Below are 22613 nucleotides of genomic sequence, written 5' to 3'. Positions count from 1 at the left end.
AAACTGTTGCCACAAAGTTGGAAGCGCAGAACTGTCTAGAATGTCATTGTAAGCTGTAGAGTTAAGATTTCCCTTCACTGGAACTAAGGGGCCTAGTCAGAACCATGAAAAACAGCCACAGACCATTATTCCTCCTCCACCAAACCTTACAGTTGGCACCATGCATTGGGGCAGGTAGCGTTCTGCTGGCATCCGTCAAACCCAGATTCGTCTGTCGGACGGCCAGATGGTGAAGCATGACTCATCACTCCAGAGAACGCGTTTCCACTGCTCCAGAGTCCAGTGGTGGCAAACTTAACACCAGTCGACGCTTGGCATTGCACATGGTGATCTTATGCTTGTGTGGGGCTGCTCGGCCATGGAAATCCATTTCATGAAGCTCCCGATGAACAGTTATTGTTGCTTCCAGAGGCAGTTTGGAACTCGGTAGTGAATATTACAACTGAGGACAGACGCTTTAGCAATTGGCGGTCCCGTTCTGTGTGGCCTAACACTTCGTGTCTGAGCTGTTGTTGCTCCTAGACGTTTGGTTTTATACAGTACCAGTTTAAAGTTTGGACACACCTACTCATTCATGGGTTTTTCTTTATTTGTACTATTTTCTACATTGTAGAATAATAGTGAAGACATCAAAACTATGAAATAACATATATGGAATCATGTAGTAACCAAAAAAGTGTTAAACAAATCAAAATATATTTTAGATTTTAGATTCTTCAAATAGCCACCCGTTGCCTTGATGACAGCTCTTGGCATTCTCTCATCCAGCTTCACCTGGAATGCTTTTCCAACAGTCTTAAAGTAGTTCCAACATATGCGGGTGATGGTGTAGGCCAGGTCATCTGATGCAGCACTCCATCTCTCTCCTTCTTGGTCAAATAGAACTTACACACCCTGGAGGTGTGTTGGGTAATTGTCCCGTTGAACAACAAATGAGAGTCCCACTAAGCGCAAACCAGATGGGATGGCATATCGCTGCAGAATGCTGTGGTAGCCATGCTGGTTAAGTGTGCCTTGAATTCTAAATAAATCACAGACAGTGTCACCAGCAAAGCACCCCTACACCATCACCCCTCCTCCTCCATGCTTCATGGTGGGAACCATACATGCGGAGATCATCCGTTCACCTACTCTGCATCTCACAAAGACACAGCGGTTGGAACCAAAAATCTCAAATTTGGACTCATCAGACCAAAGGACAGATTTTCACCGGTCTAATGGCTTTTGCTCGTGTTTCTTGACCTAAGCAAGTCTCTTCTTCTTAATGGTGTCCTTTAGTAGTGGTTTCTTTGCAGCAATTCGAACATGAAGGAGTGATTTACACAGTCTCCTCTGAACAGTTGATGTTGAGATGTGTCTGTTTCTTGAACTCCGTGAAGCATTTATTCGGGCTGAAATCTGAGGTGTAGTTAACTCTAATTAACTTATCCTCTGCAGTAGAGGTAACTCTAGGTCTTCCATTCCTGTGGCGGTTCTCATGAGAGCCAGTTTCATCATAGCGCTTGATGGTTTTTGTGACTGTACTTGAAGAAACTTTCAAAGTTCTTGACATTTTCCGGATTGTCTGGCCTTCATGTCTTAACAGTTGTGCCTTGTTAAAAGTTAATTTGTGGAAATTCTTTCCTTAATGTGTTTGAGCCAATCAGTTGTGTTTTGACAAGGTAGAGGTGGTATACAGAAGATAGCCCTATTTGGTAAAATACCAAGTTCATATTATGGCAAGAACAGCTCAAATAAGCAAAGAGAAACGACAGTTCATCAGTACTTTAATTGAAATGCATTCCAGGTGACTATCTCATGAATCTGGTTGAGAGAATGCCACGAGTGTGCAAAGCTGTCATCAAGGCAAAGGGTGAATACTTTGAAGAATCTCAAATATGAAATATATTTTGATTTGTTTAACACTTTTTGGGGTTATTACATGATTTCATATGTGTTATTTCACAGTTTTGATGTCTTCACTATTATTCTACAATGTAGAAAACAGTAAAAAAAAAAAAGAAGAAAAACCCTGGAATGGGTAGGTGTATCCAAACGTTTGACTGGTACTGTACACCTGTCAGCAATGGTGTCAACATACTTTGTACATATAGTGTATATGGAATTGTTTTAAGAAGGTCATACCAAGGATAATTTTGCCATTTTATTTAGAATTTTAAGACCCCTTGAAGTATCAAAATAAAAATGTACAAAATTATTTTATTAAAAATGTTATTTGGCTTTACTGCTATTAGCCCATACAAATGCATTGAATAACAAATTCACTACATGGAATAACAGATAGTCCCCCCCCAAAAAACTAAAGGAAGTTTGCTATGAAGTCTCTGTTCTACTTCTGAAAATAAACATTATAAACTCAGCAAAAAAAGAAATGTCCTCTCACTGTCAACTGCGTTAATTATAATCAATCTTACTTAACATGCATAAATATTTGTATGAACATAACAAGATTCAACAACTGAGGCATAAACTGAACAAGTTCGACAAACATGTGACTAACAGAAATTGAATAATGTGTCCCTGAACAAAGGGGACAAAATCAAAAGTAACCATCAGTATCTGGTGTGGCCACCAGCTGCATTAGGTACTGCAGTGCATCTCCTCCTCATGGACTGCACCAGATTTGCCAGTTCTTGCTGTGAGATGTTACCCTACTCTTCCACCAAGGCACGTACAAGTTCCCAGACATTTCTGGGGGGAATGGCCCGAGCCCTCACCCTCCGATCCAACTGGTCTCAGACGTGTGAGACGTGCTCAATGGGATTGAGATCCGGGCTCTTCACTGGCCATGGCAGAACACTGACATTTCTGTCTTGCAGGAAATCACGAACAGAACGAGCAGTATGGCTGGTGGCATTGTTATGCTGGAGGATCATGTTAGGATGATCCTGCAGGAAGGGTACCACATGAGGGAGGAGGATGTCTTCCCTGTAACGCACAGCGTTGAGATTGCCTGCAATGACAACAAGCTCAGTCCAATGATGCTGTGACACACCGCCACAGACCCTGATGGCCCCTCCACCTCCAAATCGATCCCGCTCCAGAGTACAGGCCTCGGTGTAATGCTAATTCCTTCGACGATAAACGCGAATCCGACCATCACCCCTGGTGAGACAAAACCGCGACTTGTCAGTGAAGAGCCCTTTTTGCCAGTCCTGTCTGGTCCAGCGACGGTGGGTTTGTGCCCATAGGCGACGTTGTTGCCGGTGATGTCTGGTGAAGACCTGCCTTACAACAGGCCTACAAGCCCTCAGTCCAGCCTCTCTCAGCCTACTGCAGACAGTCTGAACACTGATGGAGGGATTGTGCGTTCCTGGTGTAACTCAGGCAGTTGTTGTTGCCATCCTGTACCTGTGCTGTTTGGATGTACTGATCCTGTGCAGGTGTTGTTACACGTGGTCTGCTGTCTTAGACGTCTCACAGTACGGACATTGCAATTTATTGCCCTGGCCACATTTGCAGTCCTCATGCCTTCTTGCAGCATGTCTAAGGCACGTTCACGCAGATGAGCAGGGACCCTGGGCATCTTTCTTTTGCTGTTTTTCAGAGTCAGTAGAAAGGCCTCTTTAGTGTCCTAAGTTTTTGTAACTGTGACCTTAATTGCCTACCGTCTGTAAGCTGTTAGTGTCTTAACAACTGTTTTACACAGGTGCATGTTCATTAATTGTTCAGGGTTCATTGAACAAGCATGGGAAACAGTGTTAAAACCCTTTACAATGAAGATCTGTGAAGTTATTTGGATTTTTACAAATTATCTTTGAAAGACAGGGTCCTGATAAAGGGACATTTCTTTTTTTGCTGAGTTTATATATATCTATTTTTACGTGTATTTAACCCCTTATTTTTGGCACTAAACAGTCTCCACATATCCTTCCATACATTTTTTCAACTGGTTCCGGGGACCTTCAGATGAGTCTTGTGAGACCTGTGGGCATGCTAGAGCAAACAGACATGTTCGTGAGAGTCTCACCTTTGCACCAAGGGGTCATATTAGTTGGCAGATTGGCTGTACCAACTTCAGACTAGTCCCTAGACGCTTGTGGGGACCGTAGAGCAAAATGGAGAACACCATCGTGTTTGTGAGAGTCTCATCGTTCCACAGAGGGATCATAATAGTTCGGCCACTACAGACGATTTTGTGTTAAGATTGATTTTCGGGCTCTCTCAGTCTGACAAGCATCGCTTTAGCTCTGTCACTTTTCACCACAGATGCAGAAGTTTTGAGATGCATCCAATGCAAAAAAAACAACAGATGTCTCGATCTTAAACTGACAGATTTATGTGGGGATTTTTTTATTATGCTAATTAGATTTCCGCAGTGGTGCGGACATCGGCCTTAAGGGGTGACCTAATGTTTGTAATTATTATGTTTTAGTCAATTTTTATTTCTGTTTGTGCGGGAAGTAGGGGTGCTGAGGGTGCTCCAGCACCCCCTGATAAATGATTTGTATTTGTTTCGTTTTTCACAAAAGTTGTGCACTGGGCCTTTGCTACTCATATATGAGTGGAAGGGCTGTCCCCGTGAAAAAAGGTCCGTAGCGGTCTAAGGCACAGTCCTATCTCTCTCTAGTGACTCCTTGTGGCAGGCCGGGCGCATGCACGCTGACTTCGGTCGCCAGTTGTATGGTGTTTCCTCCAACAGATTGGTGCGGCTGGCTTCTGGGTTAAGCGAGCAGTGTGTCAAGAAGCAGTGCGGCTTGGCATTGGCGTGTTTCGGAGGACGCACGGCTCTCGACCTTAACCTCTTCCGAGTCTGTACGGGAGTTGCAACGATGGGACAAGACTATAACTACCAATTCGATATCATGAAAATGGGGAAAACAGTTAAAAAAAATAATAATACATCTTGGTCGACCGAGAGTCGTCCTGTTCTTTCAACCAATCGATTGGTCGAAAAGTTGAAACATAATTTTCCATATATAGACAGACACACCCTATGTGTTTGAATAAAATAAAACACATATGCACTGAGCTTGTCTGATGCTTTAAGCACACTGTTTAATTAAATAATTAAGACACACAAATTACTTAAGAAAGAGCCTGATGGTCAGACTGTGTTAAAAAATGACAGCGAGTGCCTTGTGACTGGTGCAGGTTGTCTCGCTCTCCTCCCTAGGCACCACAGCACAGCAAATGTTTATTGTACTGTCCGTGCTGAAGCTGCAACATCATTTAAGCCATTTCGCTTCTGTCACGATCGTGTGGCGGATTAACGGACCAAAATGCAGCTTTTGGAAAATAAGCCATCTTCTTTTATTATAACACGAAGATGAACACGACACAAAAACACTTTAACAAAACAACAAAACAACAAAACGACCGTGAAGCTACAAACGTTGTGCACAAACATACAGGCTACTAACGTTCTTACATAGACAACACTAGACATATACACTCAACACAAAACCATCTACTACACCCCATAACCCCTTTACCAAATAAACACCCAAAACCAACAAAACATAAACATTACCCATGTCACACCCTGACCTAACTAAAATAATAAAGAAAACAAAGAATAATAAGGCCAGGGCGTGACATAACCCCCCCCTTGAGGCGCGAACTCCGGGCGCACCATACACAGTCTAGGGGAGGGTCTGGGTGGGCTCCCCTCCACGGTGGCGGCTCCGGCTCTGGTCGTAGTCCCCACGTCACCACAGTACCTAACCACCTCCTAGGCTTCCTCCAAACGACCCCCCTCCACATTAACCCCATTGCATTAAGGGGGAGTTCCGGACTAAGGGACAGCTCCGGACTAAGGACCAGTACCAGGGTAAGGGGCAGTACCAGGGTCAGGGGCAGCACCAGGGTAAGGGGCAGCACCAGGGTAAGGGGCAGCACCAGGGTAAGGGGCAGCACCAGGGTAAGGGGCAGCACCAGGGTAAGGGGCAGCTCCAGGGTAAGGGGCAGCTCCGGACTGAGGAATGGCAGCTCCGGACTGAGGGACTGCAGCTCCGGACTGAGGGACTGCAGCTCCGGACTGAGGGACGGCCCATGGCTGGCTGACAGATCTGGCTGCTCATGGCTGGCTAACGGATCTGGCTGCTCATGGCTGGCTAACTGATCTGGCTGCTCATGGCTGGCTAACTGATCTGGCTGCTCATGGCTGGCTGACGGATCTGGCTGCTCATGGCTGGCTGACGGATCTGGCTGCTCATGGCTGGCTGACGGATCTGGCTGCTCATGGCTAGCTGACGGATCTGGCTGCTCATGGCTAGCTGACGGATCTGGCTGCTCATGGCTAGCTGACGGATCTGGCTGCTCATGGCTAGCTGACGGATCTGGCTGCTCATGGCTAGCTGACGGATCTGGCTGCTCATGGCTAGCTGACGGATCTGGCTGCTCATGGCTAGCTGACGGATCTGGCTGCTCATGGCTAGCTGACGGATCTGGCTGCTCATGGCTAGCTGACGGATCTGGCTGCTCATGGCTAGCTGACGGATCTGGCTGCTCATGGCTGGCTGACGGATCTGGCTGCTCATGGCTGGCTGACTGATCTGGCTGCTCCTGTCTGGTTGGCGGCTCTGGCAGATCCTGTCTGGTTGGCGGCTCTGGCAGATCCTGTCTGGTTGGCGGCTCTGGCAGATCCTGTCTGACGGACGGCTCTAGCGGCTCCTGTCTGGCTGGCGGCTCTAGCGGCTCCTGTCTGGCGGACGGCTCAGTGGGCTCATGGCAGACGGGCGGCTTTGCAGGCTCATGGCAGACGGGCGGCTTTGCAGGCTCATTGCAGACGGATGGCTCAGATGGCGCTGGGGAGACGGATGGCTCAGATGGCGCTGGGGAGACGGATGGCTCAGATGGCGCTGGGGAGACGAGCAGTTCAGTCAACGCTGTGCAGACGGCAGACTCCTGCCGGCTGAGGCGCACTGTAGGCCTGGTGCGTGGTGCCGGGACTGGTGGCACCGGGCTGGAGACACGCATCTCAGGGCTAGTGCGGGGAGCAGCAACAGGACGCACAGGACTCTGGGGACACACAGGAGGCTTGGTGCGTGGTTTAGACACTGGTGGTAAAGGGCTGGAGACACGCACCATATAGCTAGTGCGTGGAGGAGGCACTGGTGGTACTGGATTGGGGCGGGGAGGTGGCGCCGGAAATACCGGACCGTGCAGGCGTACTGGCTCCCTTGAACGCCGAGCCTGCCCAACCTTACCTGGTTCTATGCTCCCCGTCGCCTGACCAGTGCGGGGAGGTGGAATAACCCGCACCGGCCTATGTAGGCGAACCGGGGACACCATGCGTAAGGCTGGTGCCATGTACGCCGGACCGAGGAGACGCACTGGTGACCAGATGCGTTGGGCCGGCTTCATGACATACGGCTCAACGCTCAGTCTAGCCCGGCCGATACGTGGAGCTGAAATGTACCGAACCGGGCTATGCACGCGTACAGGAGACACCGTGCGCTCTACTGCGTAACACGGTGTCTGCCCGTACTCCCGCTCTCCACGGTAAGTACAGGGAGTAGGCGCAGGTTTCCTACCTGACTTCGCCACACTCCCTTTAAGGCCCCCCCCAAGAAATTTTTGGGTTTTACTCACGGGTTTCCAGCCTTGTCTCCGTGCTGCCTCCTCATATCGCCTCCTCTCGGCTTTCGCTGCCTCCAGCTCTTCACGAGGGAGGCGATATTCTCCAGGTTGATCCCAAGGTCCATCTCTTTCCAATTCGTCCTCCCAACTCCAGAGATCCTGTGTAGGTAGGTCCTGTTGCCGCCTTCCATGCCGCTTGGTCCTATGGTGGGTAATTCTGTCACGATCGTGTGGCGGATTAACGGACCAAAATGCAGCTTTTGGAAAATAAGCCATCTTCTTTTATTATAACACGAAGATGAACACGACACAAAAACACTTTAACAAAACAACAAAACAACAAAACGACCGTGAAGCTACAAACGTTGTGCACAAACATACAGGCTACTAACGTTCTTACATAGACAACACTAGACATATACACTCAACACAAAACCATCTACTACACCCCATAACCCCTTTACCAAATAAACACCCAAAACCAACAAAACATAAACATTACCCATGTCACACCCTGACCTAACTAAAATAATAAAGAAAACAAAGAATAATAAGGCCAGGGCGTGACAGCTTCTTACTTGTTTCTGACTGAAAAGTTATGTTACCGAAATCTGTAGTTTGTTTAGGCAAAACATTCCCTATTCCCTCAACGTGAAAAATGTAATCGTCACATGCATGTGACCAATAGGGCCTGACCTATAGCCTATCATAAATCACATCAATAAATTGGTTATAACAAACTCCAAACACAGGAACACATGACTGAAAAATGCATGCAGAGGATGTGAAAAATAAACTTGAAATGGGCAAATGTTTACTGTGGAAGACTTCGTTTCGGAAACTACTGGAGATAAAGAAAAAGGAGGGTATAGGAGCAAACGCTGCGTGAGTATTACAGTGCATTCGGAAAGTATTTAGACCCCTTGACTTTTTCCACATTTTGTTACGTTACAGCCTTACTCTAAAATTTAAATAGTTTTTTCCCTCATCAATTTACACACAGTACCTGATAATGGCAAGGCAAAAACAGTTTTTTGACATTTTTGCAAATGTATAACACTCAAACACTCAGTCATCAGCACTATCTGCACTGCCTCTATTCAAATGACTATCTCCTAACACACACACCATACGTTGCTGCTACTATTTATTTATTTTTATCCTGCTACTCAGCCACTATACCCCTTATTGTATGCATATTATCAGGAATCAAGGTAAGACCCAAGTGCAGACTGTGTGGAGTAACAATGTTTATTGTAGCCACAGGGGCAGGCAAACGACAGGTAAAGTCAGGCAGGGGTCAATAATCCAGAGCAGAGGCCAAGGTACAGGACGGCAGGCAGGCTCAGGGTCAGGTCAGGTAGAGGTTGATAATCCAGAGGTGGAGCAAAGGTACAGGACGGCAGGCAGGCTCAGGGTCAGGTCAGGTAGAGGTTGATAATCCAGAGGTGGAGCAAAGGTACAGGACGGCAGGCAGGCTCAGGGTCAGGTCAGGTACAGGACGGCAGGCAGGCTCAGGGTCAGGTCAGGTACAGGACGGCAGGCAGGCTCAGGGTCAGGTCAGGTACAGGACGGCAGGCAGGCTCAGGGTCAGGTCAGGTACAGGACGGCAGGCAGGCTCAGGGTCAGGTCAGGTAGAGGTTGATAATCCAGAGGCGGAGCAAAGGTACAGGACGGCAGGCAGGCTCAGGGTCAGGTCAGGCAAAGGTCAACAACCAGGAGGACATGAAAAAGAGAGACTAGGGAAAACCAGGAGCTGAGAAAAAACGCTGGTAGGCTTGAACAAACAAGACAAACTGGCAACAGACAGACAGAAAGCACAGGTATAAATACACAGGGGATAGTGGGGAAGATGGGCGACACCTGGAGGGGGGTGGAGACAAGCACACGGACAGGTGAAACAGATCAGGGTGTGACACATATAACTACCTCATCTATCACTGATATTGTTTTTAATATTATTCTTGTACATACTGTATATTATTTTATTTATATTGACACTATCTATTTCTGATATTGCTACTATGCAAGTAACCGTTTCCACCTTCTGTAGACACCCATCCACTTGGCAATATGTGGCTGGGGGTCATACCATTTCTTTCACATAACCCATCAATTTAGACAAGTGTGTCTGGGTAAGCGTCATCTAATATTTATAAAATATTTTTATCTGGACACTGTTTACCTGGAAATGTTCCTTATTGTAGGCTACTACTTTGACCACTTTTAGTCTTAATCTTTACTACACTATTCACTGTTTAGCAAATGACCTGACATGTGAATCCTTAAAGAGATGGATGGGCTGGCTTAAAAACCTCGCTAGGATAGGTGGGACAGTAGCGTCCCACTTGGCCAAAATCCAGAAAAAATGTAGCGTGCCAAATTCAAATATATTACTATAAAAATCAATCTTTCATGAAGTCACACATGAAAGACACCAAATTAAAGCTACACATGTTATGAATCCAGCCAACATGTCTGATTTCAAAAAGGATTTATGGGGGAAGCACACCAAACAATTATGTTAGCTCAGTACATAGCCACAGAAAAACACAGCCATTTTCCCAGCAAAAGATAGTAGCAACAAAAACCAGAAATAGAGATAAAATTAATCACTAACCTTTGAACATCTTCATCAGATGACACTCATATGACATCATGTTACACAATACATTTATGTTTTGTTCGATAATATGCATATTTATATCCACAAATCTCAGTTTACATTGGCGCCATGTTCAGAAATGCCTCCAAAAATATCCGGAGTAATTACAGAGAGCCACGTCAAATAACAGAAATACTCATCATAAACAGATCCATATATTACAGGGAATTGAATAGGCGATGACTTTAACAACGACCACTCTCAGAATTTTCACTTCCAGTTTGGATTTTTTCTCAGGTTTTTGCCTGCCATATGAGTTCTGTTATACTCACAGACATCATTCAAACAGTTTTAGAAACTTCAGAGTGTTTTCTATCCAATAGTAATAATGATATGCATATATTAGCATGTAGGACAGAGTAGGAGGCAGTTCACTATGGGCACGAAATTCATCCAAAAGTGAAAATGCTGCCCCCTATACCGAAGAAGTTAAGAGGGTGTGAACAATGCTGAATGGGTATAGACAAAGGAGAGCTCTCCAGTAGGTACCAAAACATTCAAAGGCCTTTTTCTCAAAAGTGAGTTTACAAGTTTATCAACTTTCAAAGCAGAATTACTTTTCCATTGTTCCTCAAATGCAGTGTATGATATACCATTTTGTAGCTCTGAAACTCTCTACTTTTATCCAATGTAAAAAACACAATTGCTAATTTTGCTATATAAGACCGATTTGAGCCTGTCGGTCACATATATTAAAAACAGCTGAATCTGTGAAAATGTTTTATCCCATATTTTGCCGTTGCATGAGGCTTGGTGCTCACGGAATCAGTAGGCCATTAAACAAAAACTCAAACAGCAACAGAAGCATTCGCTGCATTGTTCTCAATCCCAATATGTTGGTTAATTTTGCTATTGTGCACATAGCAACATCGGGAAAGGCGCCAATTCTACGGCGCACTGAAGATTATGTTTCCTAACCGCGGACAGCGACCGTATCCAACATGGGAGAAAACGCATTTGTTATCAAATAATATTAGATGTATTAGTGTTGCACCATTATTTTTACCTAATATAATCATATAAGTTACAATTTCTTAGAGTGATGGACTGTGCCATCCCCTTGGCCTATGCAATGAATTAGTCCACTGAGACAGGTGGGATTCAGACAGGTGTGTCTTGTGCACCATGAAAGAAATATAAATAAATTGCGACTGCTCGACTAAAGAAATCTCGGTCGACCAACAGCCTATCACCAAACAATCGACCAGTCGACTAAATAGGGTCATCCCTAATGAGCAGACAAAAATGTAGCGCAGGGAGAAAAATGATGCACTCCCCCATTCAGCACCCCACCCGTAAACATCTTCTCGCGGCCATGGTTAGTGCCCCTTTTGTTGAGGTGGAATAGTTTGCAAGTAAGTGTGATACCACGAAAACAAGCAACACTCAAACATGACGGAGAGTAAACAAGGAGAATAAATCTGCAAAAGACAACGCGACTGCTCAACGGATACAGACAACTTATGCTTTTCACTGCCGGAACTGGTAAGAGTGGAAAGTGATCTGTTAAAGTCGATAAATTATAAACTGGGCATACTTGAATTAGTGAGTAAAGATATAAAGGAGTTGAAGACGAGCCTCGAAATCAGTGACGAAAAGCTGCGGCAATGGAGAAGGAAACAAACAAGCTAAAAGGGACAGGCAATACGATAGCAACGTTAATGAACTTAAAAAAGAAAACATCTTTCTGAGAGAAGCGTTACTTGACATACAGACTAGGTCTATGAGAGAAAATCTAGTACTTACTGGTATTCAAATCAAATCAAATTTTATTTGTCACATACACATGGTTAGCAGATGTTAATGCGAGTGTAGCGAAATGCTTGTGCTTCTAGTTCCGACAATGCAGTAATAACCAACGAGTAATCTAACCTAACAATTCCACAACTGCTACCTTATACACACAAGTGTAAAGGGATAAAGAATATGTACATAAAGATATATGAATGAGTGATGGTATAGAATGGCATAGGCAAGATGCAGTAGATGGTGTAGAGTACAGTATATACATATGAGATGAGTAATGTAGGGTATATAAACATAAAGTGGCATAGTTTAAAGTGGCTAGTGATACATGTATTACTTAAAAATGGCAAGATGCAGTAGATGATATAGAGTACAGTATATACATATACATCTCAAGAAAGAGAAGTTCCTGAAAGATTAGTGAAGGAATTATTTCTTACAGCACTTCAAATCCCACTCGATGCTGTCGATAAAATCCAACTTGAACGTGTACACCATTTCGGACAAAGAAGACAGAGGTATGAGAGTCCAATCATTGCCAAATTTGCTTTCTTTAAGGATAAAGTAATGGTTAAAAGCCTGAGTAAAAGACTTGCTGGCACAAAAATAGACATGAATGATCAGTTACCGAGGGAGATTGCAGAACTGAGCAAAGTTCTGTACCCAATCTTCAAGGAGAATAAATTAAAAGGGAAGCGTGTAGCTCTCGTAGTCGATAAACTGTAAATTTACAACCGAATGTTCCGAGACACAAAGACTACTCCAGCTCTCATAGAGGAGTCGAATAGTGGAACACCAAATACTAGCCATGGTAGTGATTGTAATAACAATTGTAAAACAAAATACACTACACCATTCAAGATAGGGAATGTTGTAAAATAATTATTTCACTTTCCATTTATAGTATTTTATAAATGGATAAGATGGCATTAAAAGAAAGGATAACTAACAAAATAATACATCTTCAAATATAACGAATTGGAACACAAAAGTACTCAATCAACATGGTGGAGATAAAAACATAGCAAACAGAAGACATAGAAGGCACAGTATGTGGGTATGTGTGGATGTATTGTGATGGAAGGTGTGGTGTGTCTTTTTGTGTTTGGAAAAGTGTGGCATTAAGTGAGTGAGAGAGGGAACGATTGCATATCCCAGAACCAATGTGTGTCTGTGAGCAGGGGTTGCAAGAGTGAGCCTTCATTTTTGTACAGATGAGGGATATGTCACGTTCCTGACTGGTTTTCTGTTATTTTGTATGTGTTTGACGGTCAGGGCGTGAGTTTGGGTGGGTAGTCTATGTTGTGTGTTTCTATGCTTGTTAAGGGTGACCTGATATGGCTCTCAATTAGAGGCAGGTGGTTTTCATTTCCTCTGATTGAGAGCCATATTAAGGTAGGTGTTTTCACACTGTTTGTTTGTGGGTGGTTGTCTCCTGTGTCTGTGTACTTTGCACCACATGGGACTGTTTTCGGTTTGTTCGGTTTATGTAGTCTGTTCCTGTTTCATGCGTTCTTCGTTATATGTAAGTTCTTATGTTCAGGTGCGTCTACCTCGTTTGTTGTTTTGTAGTTTGTTAAAGTGTTTTCGTGTTTTTTCGTCTTGTTCAATAAATCAGTATGTCATATTCCAACGCTGCATTTTGGTTCAATCCCTGCTCCTCCTCTTCGGATGAAGAGGAGGAGGAAAGCCGTTACAGGATATAAATTTTAAAATAAATTATACATCTAATAGAAAGGAGTGGGAGGCCCCAGCACACAACTGAGCAAGAGGACAAGTACATTAGAGTGTCTAGTTTGAGAAACAGACGCCTCACAAGTCCTCAACTGGCAGCTTCATTAAATAGTACCCGCAAAACACCAGTCTCAACGTCAACAGCGAAGTAGCGACTCCGGGATGCTGGCCTTCCAGGCAGAGTTGCTCTGTTCAGTGTCTGTGTTCTTTTGCCCATCTTAATCTGTTATTTTTATTGGCCAGTCTGAGATATGGCTTTTTCTTTGCAACTCTGCCTAGAAGGCAGCATCCCGGAGTCGCCTCTTCACTGTTTACGTTGAGACTCGTGTTTTGCGGGTACTATTTAATGAAGCTGCCAGTTGAGGACTTGTGAGGCATCTGTTTCTCAAACTAGACACTCTAATGTACTTGTCCTCTTGCTCAGTGGTGCACCGGGACCTAGCGACCTGTTTTTTAAATTATAAGAGAAAAGAATATTCAATTTTATTTGGAATGGCAAGCCAGACAAAATGAAACGGGCCTATTTATATAATGAATATAAATTCAGAGGGCAGAAATTCTTAAATATGAAGTCATTAGACATTTCACTAAAGGCTTCAGTCATATAAAAGTTATACTTAAATCCGAACTGGTTCTCTATCAAATTAGTAATAATGTCTCACCCAATGTTCAAGAAAGCCCTTTAGCCCTTTATTCAGATTACAACCTCGCACTTTCAGATATTTGAAAAGGAAATCATCTCCCAAATATCGCTATTTTTAAAACAAGTCATAGAAAGTTGGTTGCAATTTCAATTTAATCCACCAGAAAAAAAACAGAACAAATAATACAGCAAATTGTCACGTTCTGACCATAGTTCTTTTGGTTTTGTCTTTGTTTTAGTGTGGTCAGGGCGTGAGTTGGGTGGGTTATCTATATGTTGTGTTTCTATGTTGGGTTTGTTGTTTGGCCTAATATGGTTCTCAATCAGAGGCAGGTGTTTGTCATTGTTTCTGATTGGGAACCATATTTAGGTAGATTGTTTTATGTTGGGGTTTGTGGGTGGTTGTCTTCTGTCTTTGTGTTCTCTGCACCAGATAGGACTGTTTCAGTTTTGCCACGTTTGTTATTTTGTATTTATGTAGTGTTCACGTTATCGTCTTTTATTAAACATGTTAAACACGAACTACGCTGCGTCTTGGTCCGAAGGCTGCCGTTACAAATATTTTGGTGAAACTCAAAAATGTTAATAGATTAAAAAAAACTTTTGATGCTTTTTGGGGAAAAAAAGGTATCATCTTTCTCAATTAAATCATAAATAGGACTGGTGGAGTTACAGTATGTCACACATGCAGCTAACAAAAATATATGGAAATGTCTGCTCTACCCAAAATTACAACCAACTAATTGCAGCATTACCGCAAAAAATGGAAGAGGAAAGTGGAATCAGGAAAGAGCAGGAAACTTGTCTGTCGGCCCTGCATTAACAACCATAATTGGTTAAATAAAATTGTGATGAATAAAAAAGTATACCAGTTTCATTTAAGGGCCAAAATATTGACAGCTGTGCCATATAGATTGCAAAATAGTTGGGAAGAGATTTTCAACCAACCGATTCCATGGAACGTGGTTTATGAACTGATACGCGGCAGATTCAAAACGTACAATTTTTCTATTAAAATTATTATACAAAATTCTTGCAACCAATAACGTTAACGTTATATACAGTATATGGGAGATACATCCTTCCCAACTCTGCAGATTTTCTACATTATGGAATAATAGTGAAGACATCAAAACTATGAAATAACACATGTTAAATCATGTAGTAAGAAAAAAGTGTTAAACAAATCAAAATATATTTCATATTTGAGATTCTTCAAAGTAGCCACCCTTTGCCTTGATGACAGCTTTGCACATTCTTGGTATTATCTCAACCAGCTTCATGAGGTAGTCACCTGGAATGCATTTCAAATAACAGGTGTGCCTTGTTAAAAGTTAAATTGTGGAATTTCTTTCCTTCTTAATGCGTTTGAGCCAATCAGTTGTGTTTTGACAAGTTAGGAGTGGTATATAGAAGACAGCCCTATTTGGTAAAACACCAAGTCCATATTATGGCAAGAACAGCTCAAATAAGCAATGCAAAATGACAGTTCATCATTACTTTAAGACATGAATGTCAGTCAATCCGGAAAATTTCAAGCACTTTTAAAGTTTCTTCAAGTGTTGTCACAAAAACCATCAAGCGCTATGATGAAACTGGCTCTCATGAGGACCGCCACAGGAAAGGAAGACGCAGGGTAACCTCTGCCGCAGAGGATATGTTCATTAGAGTTACCAGACTCAGATTGCATCCCAAATAAATGCTTCAGAGTTCAAGTAACAGACACATCTCAACATCAACTGTTCAGAGCAGACTTCGTGAATCAGGCCTTCGTGGTCGATTTGCTGCAAAGAGACCACTACTAAAGGACACCAATAAGAAGAAGAGGCTTGCTTGGGCCAAGAAACACGAGTAATGGACATTAAACCAGTGGAAATCTGTCCTTTAGTCTGATGAGCCCAAAGTTGAGATTTTTGGTTCCAACCGCCATGTCTTTGTGAGACGCAGAATAGGTGAATGGATGATCTCCGCATGTGTGGTTCCCACCATGAAGCATGGAGGAGGGGTGATGGTGTAGGGGTGCTTTGCTGGTGACACTGTCTGTGATTTATTTAGAATTCAAGGCACACTTAACCAGCATGGCTACCACAGCATTCTGCAGCGATACGCCATCCCATTTGGTTTGCGCTTAGTGGGACTCTCATTTGTTTTTCAACAAGACAATGACCCAACACACCTCCAGGCTGTGTAAGGTCTATTTGACCAAGAAGGAGAGAGATGGAGTGCTGCATCAGATGACCTGGCCTCCACAATCACCCAACCTCAACCCAATTGAGATGGTATGGGATGAGTTGCACCGCAGAGTGAAGGAAAAGCAGCCAACGAGTGCTCAGCATATGTGGGAACTCCTTCAACACTGTTAGAAAAGTATTCCAGGTGAAGCTGGTTGAGAGAATGCCAAGAGTGTGCAAAGCAGTCATCAATGCAAAGGGTTACTTGGTTACTTTGAAGAATCTCAAATTTAACATGTATTTTGATTTGTTTAACACTTTTTTGGTTGCTACATGATCCTATATGTTTCATTTCATAGTTTTGATGTCTTGACTATTATTCTACAATGTAGAAAATAGTCAAAATAAAGAAAAACCCTTGAATGAGCAGGTGTGTCCAAACTTTTGACTGGTACAGTATGTATATACTGTATATGTATATTGCAAAAAATATATATATTTTTTATTTCACCTTTATTTAACAAGGTAAGCCAGTTGAGAACAAGTTGTCATTTACAACTGCGACCTGGGGCCTGTTGCACAAAACTAGGATAAGGGATTAAGCCAGGATATCTTGGTGATCCTGGCTCAATTGATCCGTAATCCGGTTGCACTAAAGATGGATAGGGGGCAGGAGGATATGTTATGGTATAAATTACCATGGAGATTTATTCTGTGGAGCTAGCCTGCTCCAGACCAGGCTAAATTCCAGGATCTATTTAATCTCATCCCTAATGTCAGTCAGCAGTCACCACAAATGGAAACCAATAGTTATTTCACTGCTCACTATACATTGTTATCACATATAACTAGACCCACTGTCATTATTTAAACGTTTGTGATCATTAATTTCAATGATTTAGGATAAAAAATAATTTTTAGATGATGTTGCTATCATTAGATAATTTACAGTTTCCCATAGACTATAAGGCTATATATAAAATGATAGAATATTAGGGCCACAGAGGGGGAAAAAAACACAAGTAATAATATTGTAACCAGTTGTTTTAAAGGAGGACAGTTGTTAAAATGACAGATGTGGGGCATTTCGTGAAATTGTACTTCAGTATGGTTTCATAAATAAAGACATGCTGATGTGCCAGAATATTAAGTATCACATTGTCATAAGTATCAAAACTGTAAAAACAATATGTAGCTTTTCTGCAGAAAGAACCAGCCTCATAAATGTATGACTTTATCCTTTTTCTTCAGTGTGGCCCTAGTACTCTGTCATATAAACAAATACACATTCCATATGAATATAAAAACACAATGTGTAACATTATGTTCCTTTATTGAATAAGGACAAAACAAAGCAGGTAAACCATCAGCTCCTTTCGAAACTGAAGTCACAGTGACTCTACAAGATGGAAAGCACAGAATCCAAGCATATTATACAAAATGATACATACACATTCAAAAGTCTGTATATAACACACCCTGCATGTCTGCACACTAAAATAAATGCAGGACAAATCCATACACATCAACTGAACAGACAAATGAATGGATGCAGTAGCCTCCCTGCAGCCTTGTATTACACACAGTATACCGCACAAACATCATAAGAGGCCAAATTCGTAAAAAAACGAACCCAAAAAAACCCAAATTCCTCTGCCACCGCAGGACATATTTAACCAAAATTGAAAGCACACATACTAACTAAAATAATTCAACACATATTGGTCCCTCAGCAGCCGACCACTGTCGTCATCAGGGAAGATTGCCGGATTGTCCCAGTCCATGGCTGGTGGCACTCTGGGGGCCCTCTCCTTCCTCAGGCAGGCCACATTGTGGAGGACAGCACAAGCCACAGTAATATCACATGCCCTAACAGGGCTGACCCTTAATTTGTGAAGGCAGTGAAAGCGTGCCTTCAGGAGGCCAAAGGTCATTTCAACTCTGGCCCTGGTCCTGGCATGGGCATGGTTGTAGGCCTGCTGTGCTTCCTGGGGGTCTGTGAAAGGTGTCAGGAAAAAAGGCTGGCAGCCATACCCCCTGTCTCCCAGCAACACACCAGAGAATTCACCTGTCAACACAAAATCTCATCATTACTACCTCAAACACAGTGATATTCTTGACACAGCCATGATGGTTATAAATAGGGGTTGTGTGGCTTACCTTGTGATAGGCACTGATAGATTTCAGAGGCCCGAAAGATTCTGGAGTCATGGACTGAGCCAGGCCATTTTGCCACAACATTGCTGATCACACAGTCAGCATTGCAGACCATCTGAAATCATAAGATGAGGAATATTACACCAATCAATGCACATCACTGGCAATGCAGAGTGTTCGTCAATGGACAATATCAAAAAGTTATGTTCACCTGAACATTAATGCTGTGAAAGGATTTCCTATTCACAAAATCGCCCTCAAGGGCACCTGAGGGGGCTTTTATCCTTATGTGTGTGCAGTCCACTGCACCAATGACATTGGGGAAACCTGTCACACAAAGTAATGAGTATCCTACTATGTGTTAACAGTTGTCCTGTAATTTGTAGATCCTCTTACCTGCAATCCTATAGAACTCCTCTTTGATGTCACAGAGTCTTCTGTGGCCAGGGAAGGAGATGAAGACATCTGCTAATGCTTTGATAGCCAGACACACACTCCTTATTGTGCGGCAAATTGTGGCCTTGTTCAGCTGTTCTGCATCCCCCACTGAGTACAGGAAGGCTCCACTAGCAAAAAAGCGCAAGGCCACACAAACCATTTGCTCCACACTCAGTGCATGGCTCCGTGCAGTGCTGTGCTTAATCCTGGGACCCAGTAGTCTGCATAGATACCTGATGCCATCTGCAGAAAACCTGTATCTTTCATATAGATGGTCATCAGGGAAGGCCAGTGGGTCCAACCGGTCCCTGAAGACCCTTTCTCGCCTGAAGGCTCTCCTCAGCACAAGTGCTTCTTCATCCACCACATCTCGCACGAATGGGCATGCCATTGTCAGAGCAGAAAGGAACACACAATTTTGGGCCTTCATATAGGCTAGTGGCCACACCTGGTGCTGGGGGGGTGGGCAAAAGAGGGCGATGCCTTATAACGATGACTTGGTTGTACTGATTGCTGGGAAAATAAAAAAAAACCTTAGAAAGATGCCACCGTCCTGTGCGCTCACAATAAGAGCTCATATGTCATGGCTCACTTGACTTTACGAGAATATACCTAATTTTTATTTTGAGCTGTGTCATCTTCTTAGAGCTGGGGGAGGAAAGAAAAATAATGATTAATACATTTGTGTTACAGTTAGCATACAGTGTACATTGAAGGCATATCTCACCTCCCTCTCAAGTTTTTTTATTTCAAGGTCCAGTTTCCTAATTGTCCTCTTTTTTATTTCGGACTCCAGTGCAAGATTTTCCATCTTTTTCTTCTTGTACTGAATGTCTATGTCTGCCAGTTCTATTTGGCGCCGGAGGTGGTTGCCATACAACTTTCTGATAGCTTGTGAGCTCTGTGAACACAATACAATTAGTGCAGCTGGAATTTGGCAGGATGTGGTGTCCTTTTATTAATACGCACTATGTTGCCAGGCTGGTTTTCCCACTGTATAGCATCTGGGTCCTGTAAAAGAAATTAGATTTTTTGATTTTGATGACTCCTCCTCACCATTGTAGAGTAAATAGTACTTTCACAGTCTTAACATGATACCTCATGCCTTCTGGAATCCAGAGAGATGGTCTCCTCCTCATCATCGTCTCCATCATGTGCTGTTGCTGCTGCACTGGGGCCTTCACCCTATCACATTTAATCGGATTCATATTGAAGCTAGTAGACAAGACATGCCAGGCCTACAGTATGCCTTTGATGGAGTACTCACTGGATCAGCATCGTCTGGTGCTTGTGCTGGTGGCTCTAACAGGAACACAGTGCTGCCAGACACTGCAAGGCAATAGGTAAACCAAAGTCAGACAGTCCAAATTGATTCAATATGAATGTGGTTGTATCCCATGTAGAGATGGAAGGACATACCTTGAATGAAGCGGGTGGCATCTTGGGAGGAACCTATGCTCGTCTCTTTCCCCCCAGGGATCCCCTCTAAGACGGGCCTGCCTTTATTTAGCTCCAAGGCCATGTCCTCTGCTGGGGTAAGGTCAGCCTTTGGTGACCCACCACCCGTGCCTTGTCTGTGGGTATTCTTTTTCACTGCTAAAACAGTACAGACAATGTGTGAGCAGGCACCTTCTGGGTACAATATATGCTTGTGCTTTGTTAAATATTAGTCAGGGACCATACCATTCTGCAGAATGTTCTTGTATTTGATTTTGACCTGCTGCCATGTCCGTTTATGTTTAATCTACACACACACACACACACACACACACACATTTAATGGAGTCACACTGCAAAAAATTACTCGGTATTTTTGTCTTGTTTTCAGTAAAAATATCAAAAAATTTATCATAGCTTTATACAGTGTGATGGAGTTACTTTACACAATTTCACTCATATCTGCAGTGCATTTCAATTAAAAATTGAACCGTTTCATAATTACAGTACAACTGCATTTTTGGAGATGTGAATTAAATATTTGAATTGTAATTGTGATGTTTCAGCGGAGCGGTGACTGTGTAATTGTGCACTACTTACGCATTCAGGCGGTCTGCAATACTTTGCCACGCTTTTTCTCTTTGCTTTATCACTGTGGCGGTGTTGCCTTTCTTCTTAATTATATATTTTACCTCCTCGTATGCCTCCATGAGGATTTGTGCTTCCGACGGGGAAAAGTACGCGGCTCTAGTTGCCATGGTAAATCAGTTAATCTGTGATCTGTGGCGGGGTCTATTTGAGTGAGCCGTGAGCGCGCACCTATCCAGGATTGGTTTCACCTGGCTTAATGAATCCGTGTCTGCTCATCCTGGCTTGGTCTTTGTGCAACCAATTAAGCCTGGACGCACATGTTTTGGCTTCATTGAGCTCAGCTGAGTCATTTATCCCGGATGTCTTAATTCTACTTTTGTGCAACAGGCTCCTGGCCAAGATAAAGCAAAACAGTGCAACACAAACAACAACAAACGTACAGTCAATAACACACTAGAAAAAGTCTATATACAGTGTGTGCAAATGGCGTGAGGAGGTAAGGCAATAAATAGGCCATTGTAGCCAAGTAATAGGCCAAGTAATTACAATTTAGCAAATTAACACTGGAGTGATAGATGTGCAGATGATGATGTGCAAGTAGAAATACTGGTGAGCAAAAAAGTAAATTAAAACAATATGGAGATGAGGTAAGTAAATTGGATGGGCTATTCACAGTTGGGCTGTGTACAGCTGCAGCGATCAGTAAGCTGCTCAGATAGCTGATGTTTAAAGTTAGTGATGGAGATATGTCTGAAACTTCAGCAATTTGTGCAATTCGTTCCAGTCATTGGCAGCAGAGAACTGGAAGGAAAGGCAGCCAAATAAGGTGTTAGCTTTGGGGATGACCGGTGAAATATACCTGCTAGAGCGCGTGCTACGGGTGGGTGTTGTTATGGTGACCAGTGAGATGAGATAAGGTGGAGCTTTACCTAGCAAAGACTTATAGATGACCTGGAGTCAGTGGGTCTGGCGAGGGTCAGCCGACGAGAGCATACAGGTCGCAGTGGTGGGTGGTATATGGGGTTTTGGTGACAAAACGGATGGCACTGTGATAGACTGCACCCAGTTTGCTGAGTAGAGTGTTGGAGGCTATTTTGTAAATTACATCGCTGTAGTCAAGGATCGGTAGGATAGTCCGTTTTACGGGGGTATGTTTGGCAGCATGAGTGAAGGAGGATTTGCGAAACAGGAAGCCGATTCTAGATTTAATTTTGGATTGGAAATGTTTAATATGAGTCTGGAAGGAGAGTTTACAGTCTAGCCAGACACCTAGGTATTTGTAGTTGTTCACATATTCTAAGTCAGAACTGTCCAGAGTAGTGATGCTAGTCGGGCGGGCGGGTGCGGGCAGCAATTGGTTGAAAAGCATGCATTTAGTTTTACTAGCGTTTAAGAGCAGTTAGAGGCCACAGAAGGAGTGCTGTAGGGCATTGAAGGTCGTTTGGAGGTTAGTTAACACAGTGTCCAAAGAAGGGCCAAATGTATACAGAATGGTGTCGTCTGCTTA

At 43.3% G+C, this 22613-nt stretch overlaps 1 protein-coding gene and 1 long non-coding RNA gene across 2 annotated transcripts; both read right to left on the bottom strand.

Moving 5' to 3' along the window:
• Nucleotides 1-17778: 17778 nt before the first annotated feature.
• On the bottom strand, nucleotides 17779-19697 carry LOC129821144 (putative nuclease HARBI1). The gene is made up of 2 exons (XM_055878481.1): nucleotides 18644-19697; nucleotides 17779-18551 (listed from the first exon to the last, which is right to left on the bottom strand). Exons 1-2 carry the CDS (start codon nucleotides 18753-18755, stop codon nucleotides 18181-18183), a joined length of 483 nt encoding a protein of 160 aa, XP_055734456.1. The 5' UTR covers nucleotides 18756-19697; the 3' UTR covers nucleotides 17779-18180.
• A 647-nt stretch (nucleotides 19698-20344) lies between these two features.
• LOC129821146 (uncharacterized) lies at nucleotides 20345-21486 on the bottom strand. Its single transcript, XR_008754274.1, has 3 exons — nucleotides 20762-21486; nucleotides 20498-20674; nucleotides 20345-20407 (listed from the first exon to the last, which is right to left on the bottom strand). It is a non-coding gene; the product is annotated as an uncharacterized LOC129821146 (long non-coding RNA).
• Between the last annotated feature and the right edge of the window lie 1127 nt (nucleotides 21487-22613).

The sequence above is a fragment of the Salvelinus fontinalis genome, chromosome 23 (genome assembly GCF_029448725.1).
Source record: "Salvelinus fontinalis isolate EN_2023a chromosome 23, ASM2944872v1, whole genome shotgun sequence".
Taxonomy (NCBI): Eukaryota; Metazoa; Chordata; class Actinopteri; order Salmoniformes; family Salmonidae; genus Salvelinus; species Salvelinus fontinalis.
This window is presented reverse-complemented; position numbering and strand designations above follow the sequence as displayed.

What these genes read in the sequence shown, in the direction of transcription:
- LOC129821144 (XM_055878481.1), bottom strand. Translation starts at nt 18,755, where the DNA reads ATGGTCTGCAATGCTGACTGTGTGATCAGCAATGTTGTGGCAAAATGG. An exon ending in CTATCAGTGCCTATCACAAG is followed by an intron (nt 18,552 to 18,643) that starts GTAAGCCACACA and finishes TTGTGTTGACAG; the next exon opens with GTGAATTCTCTGGTGTGTTG.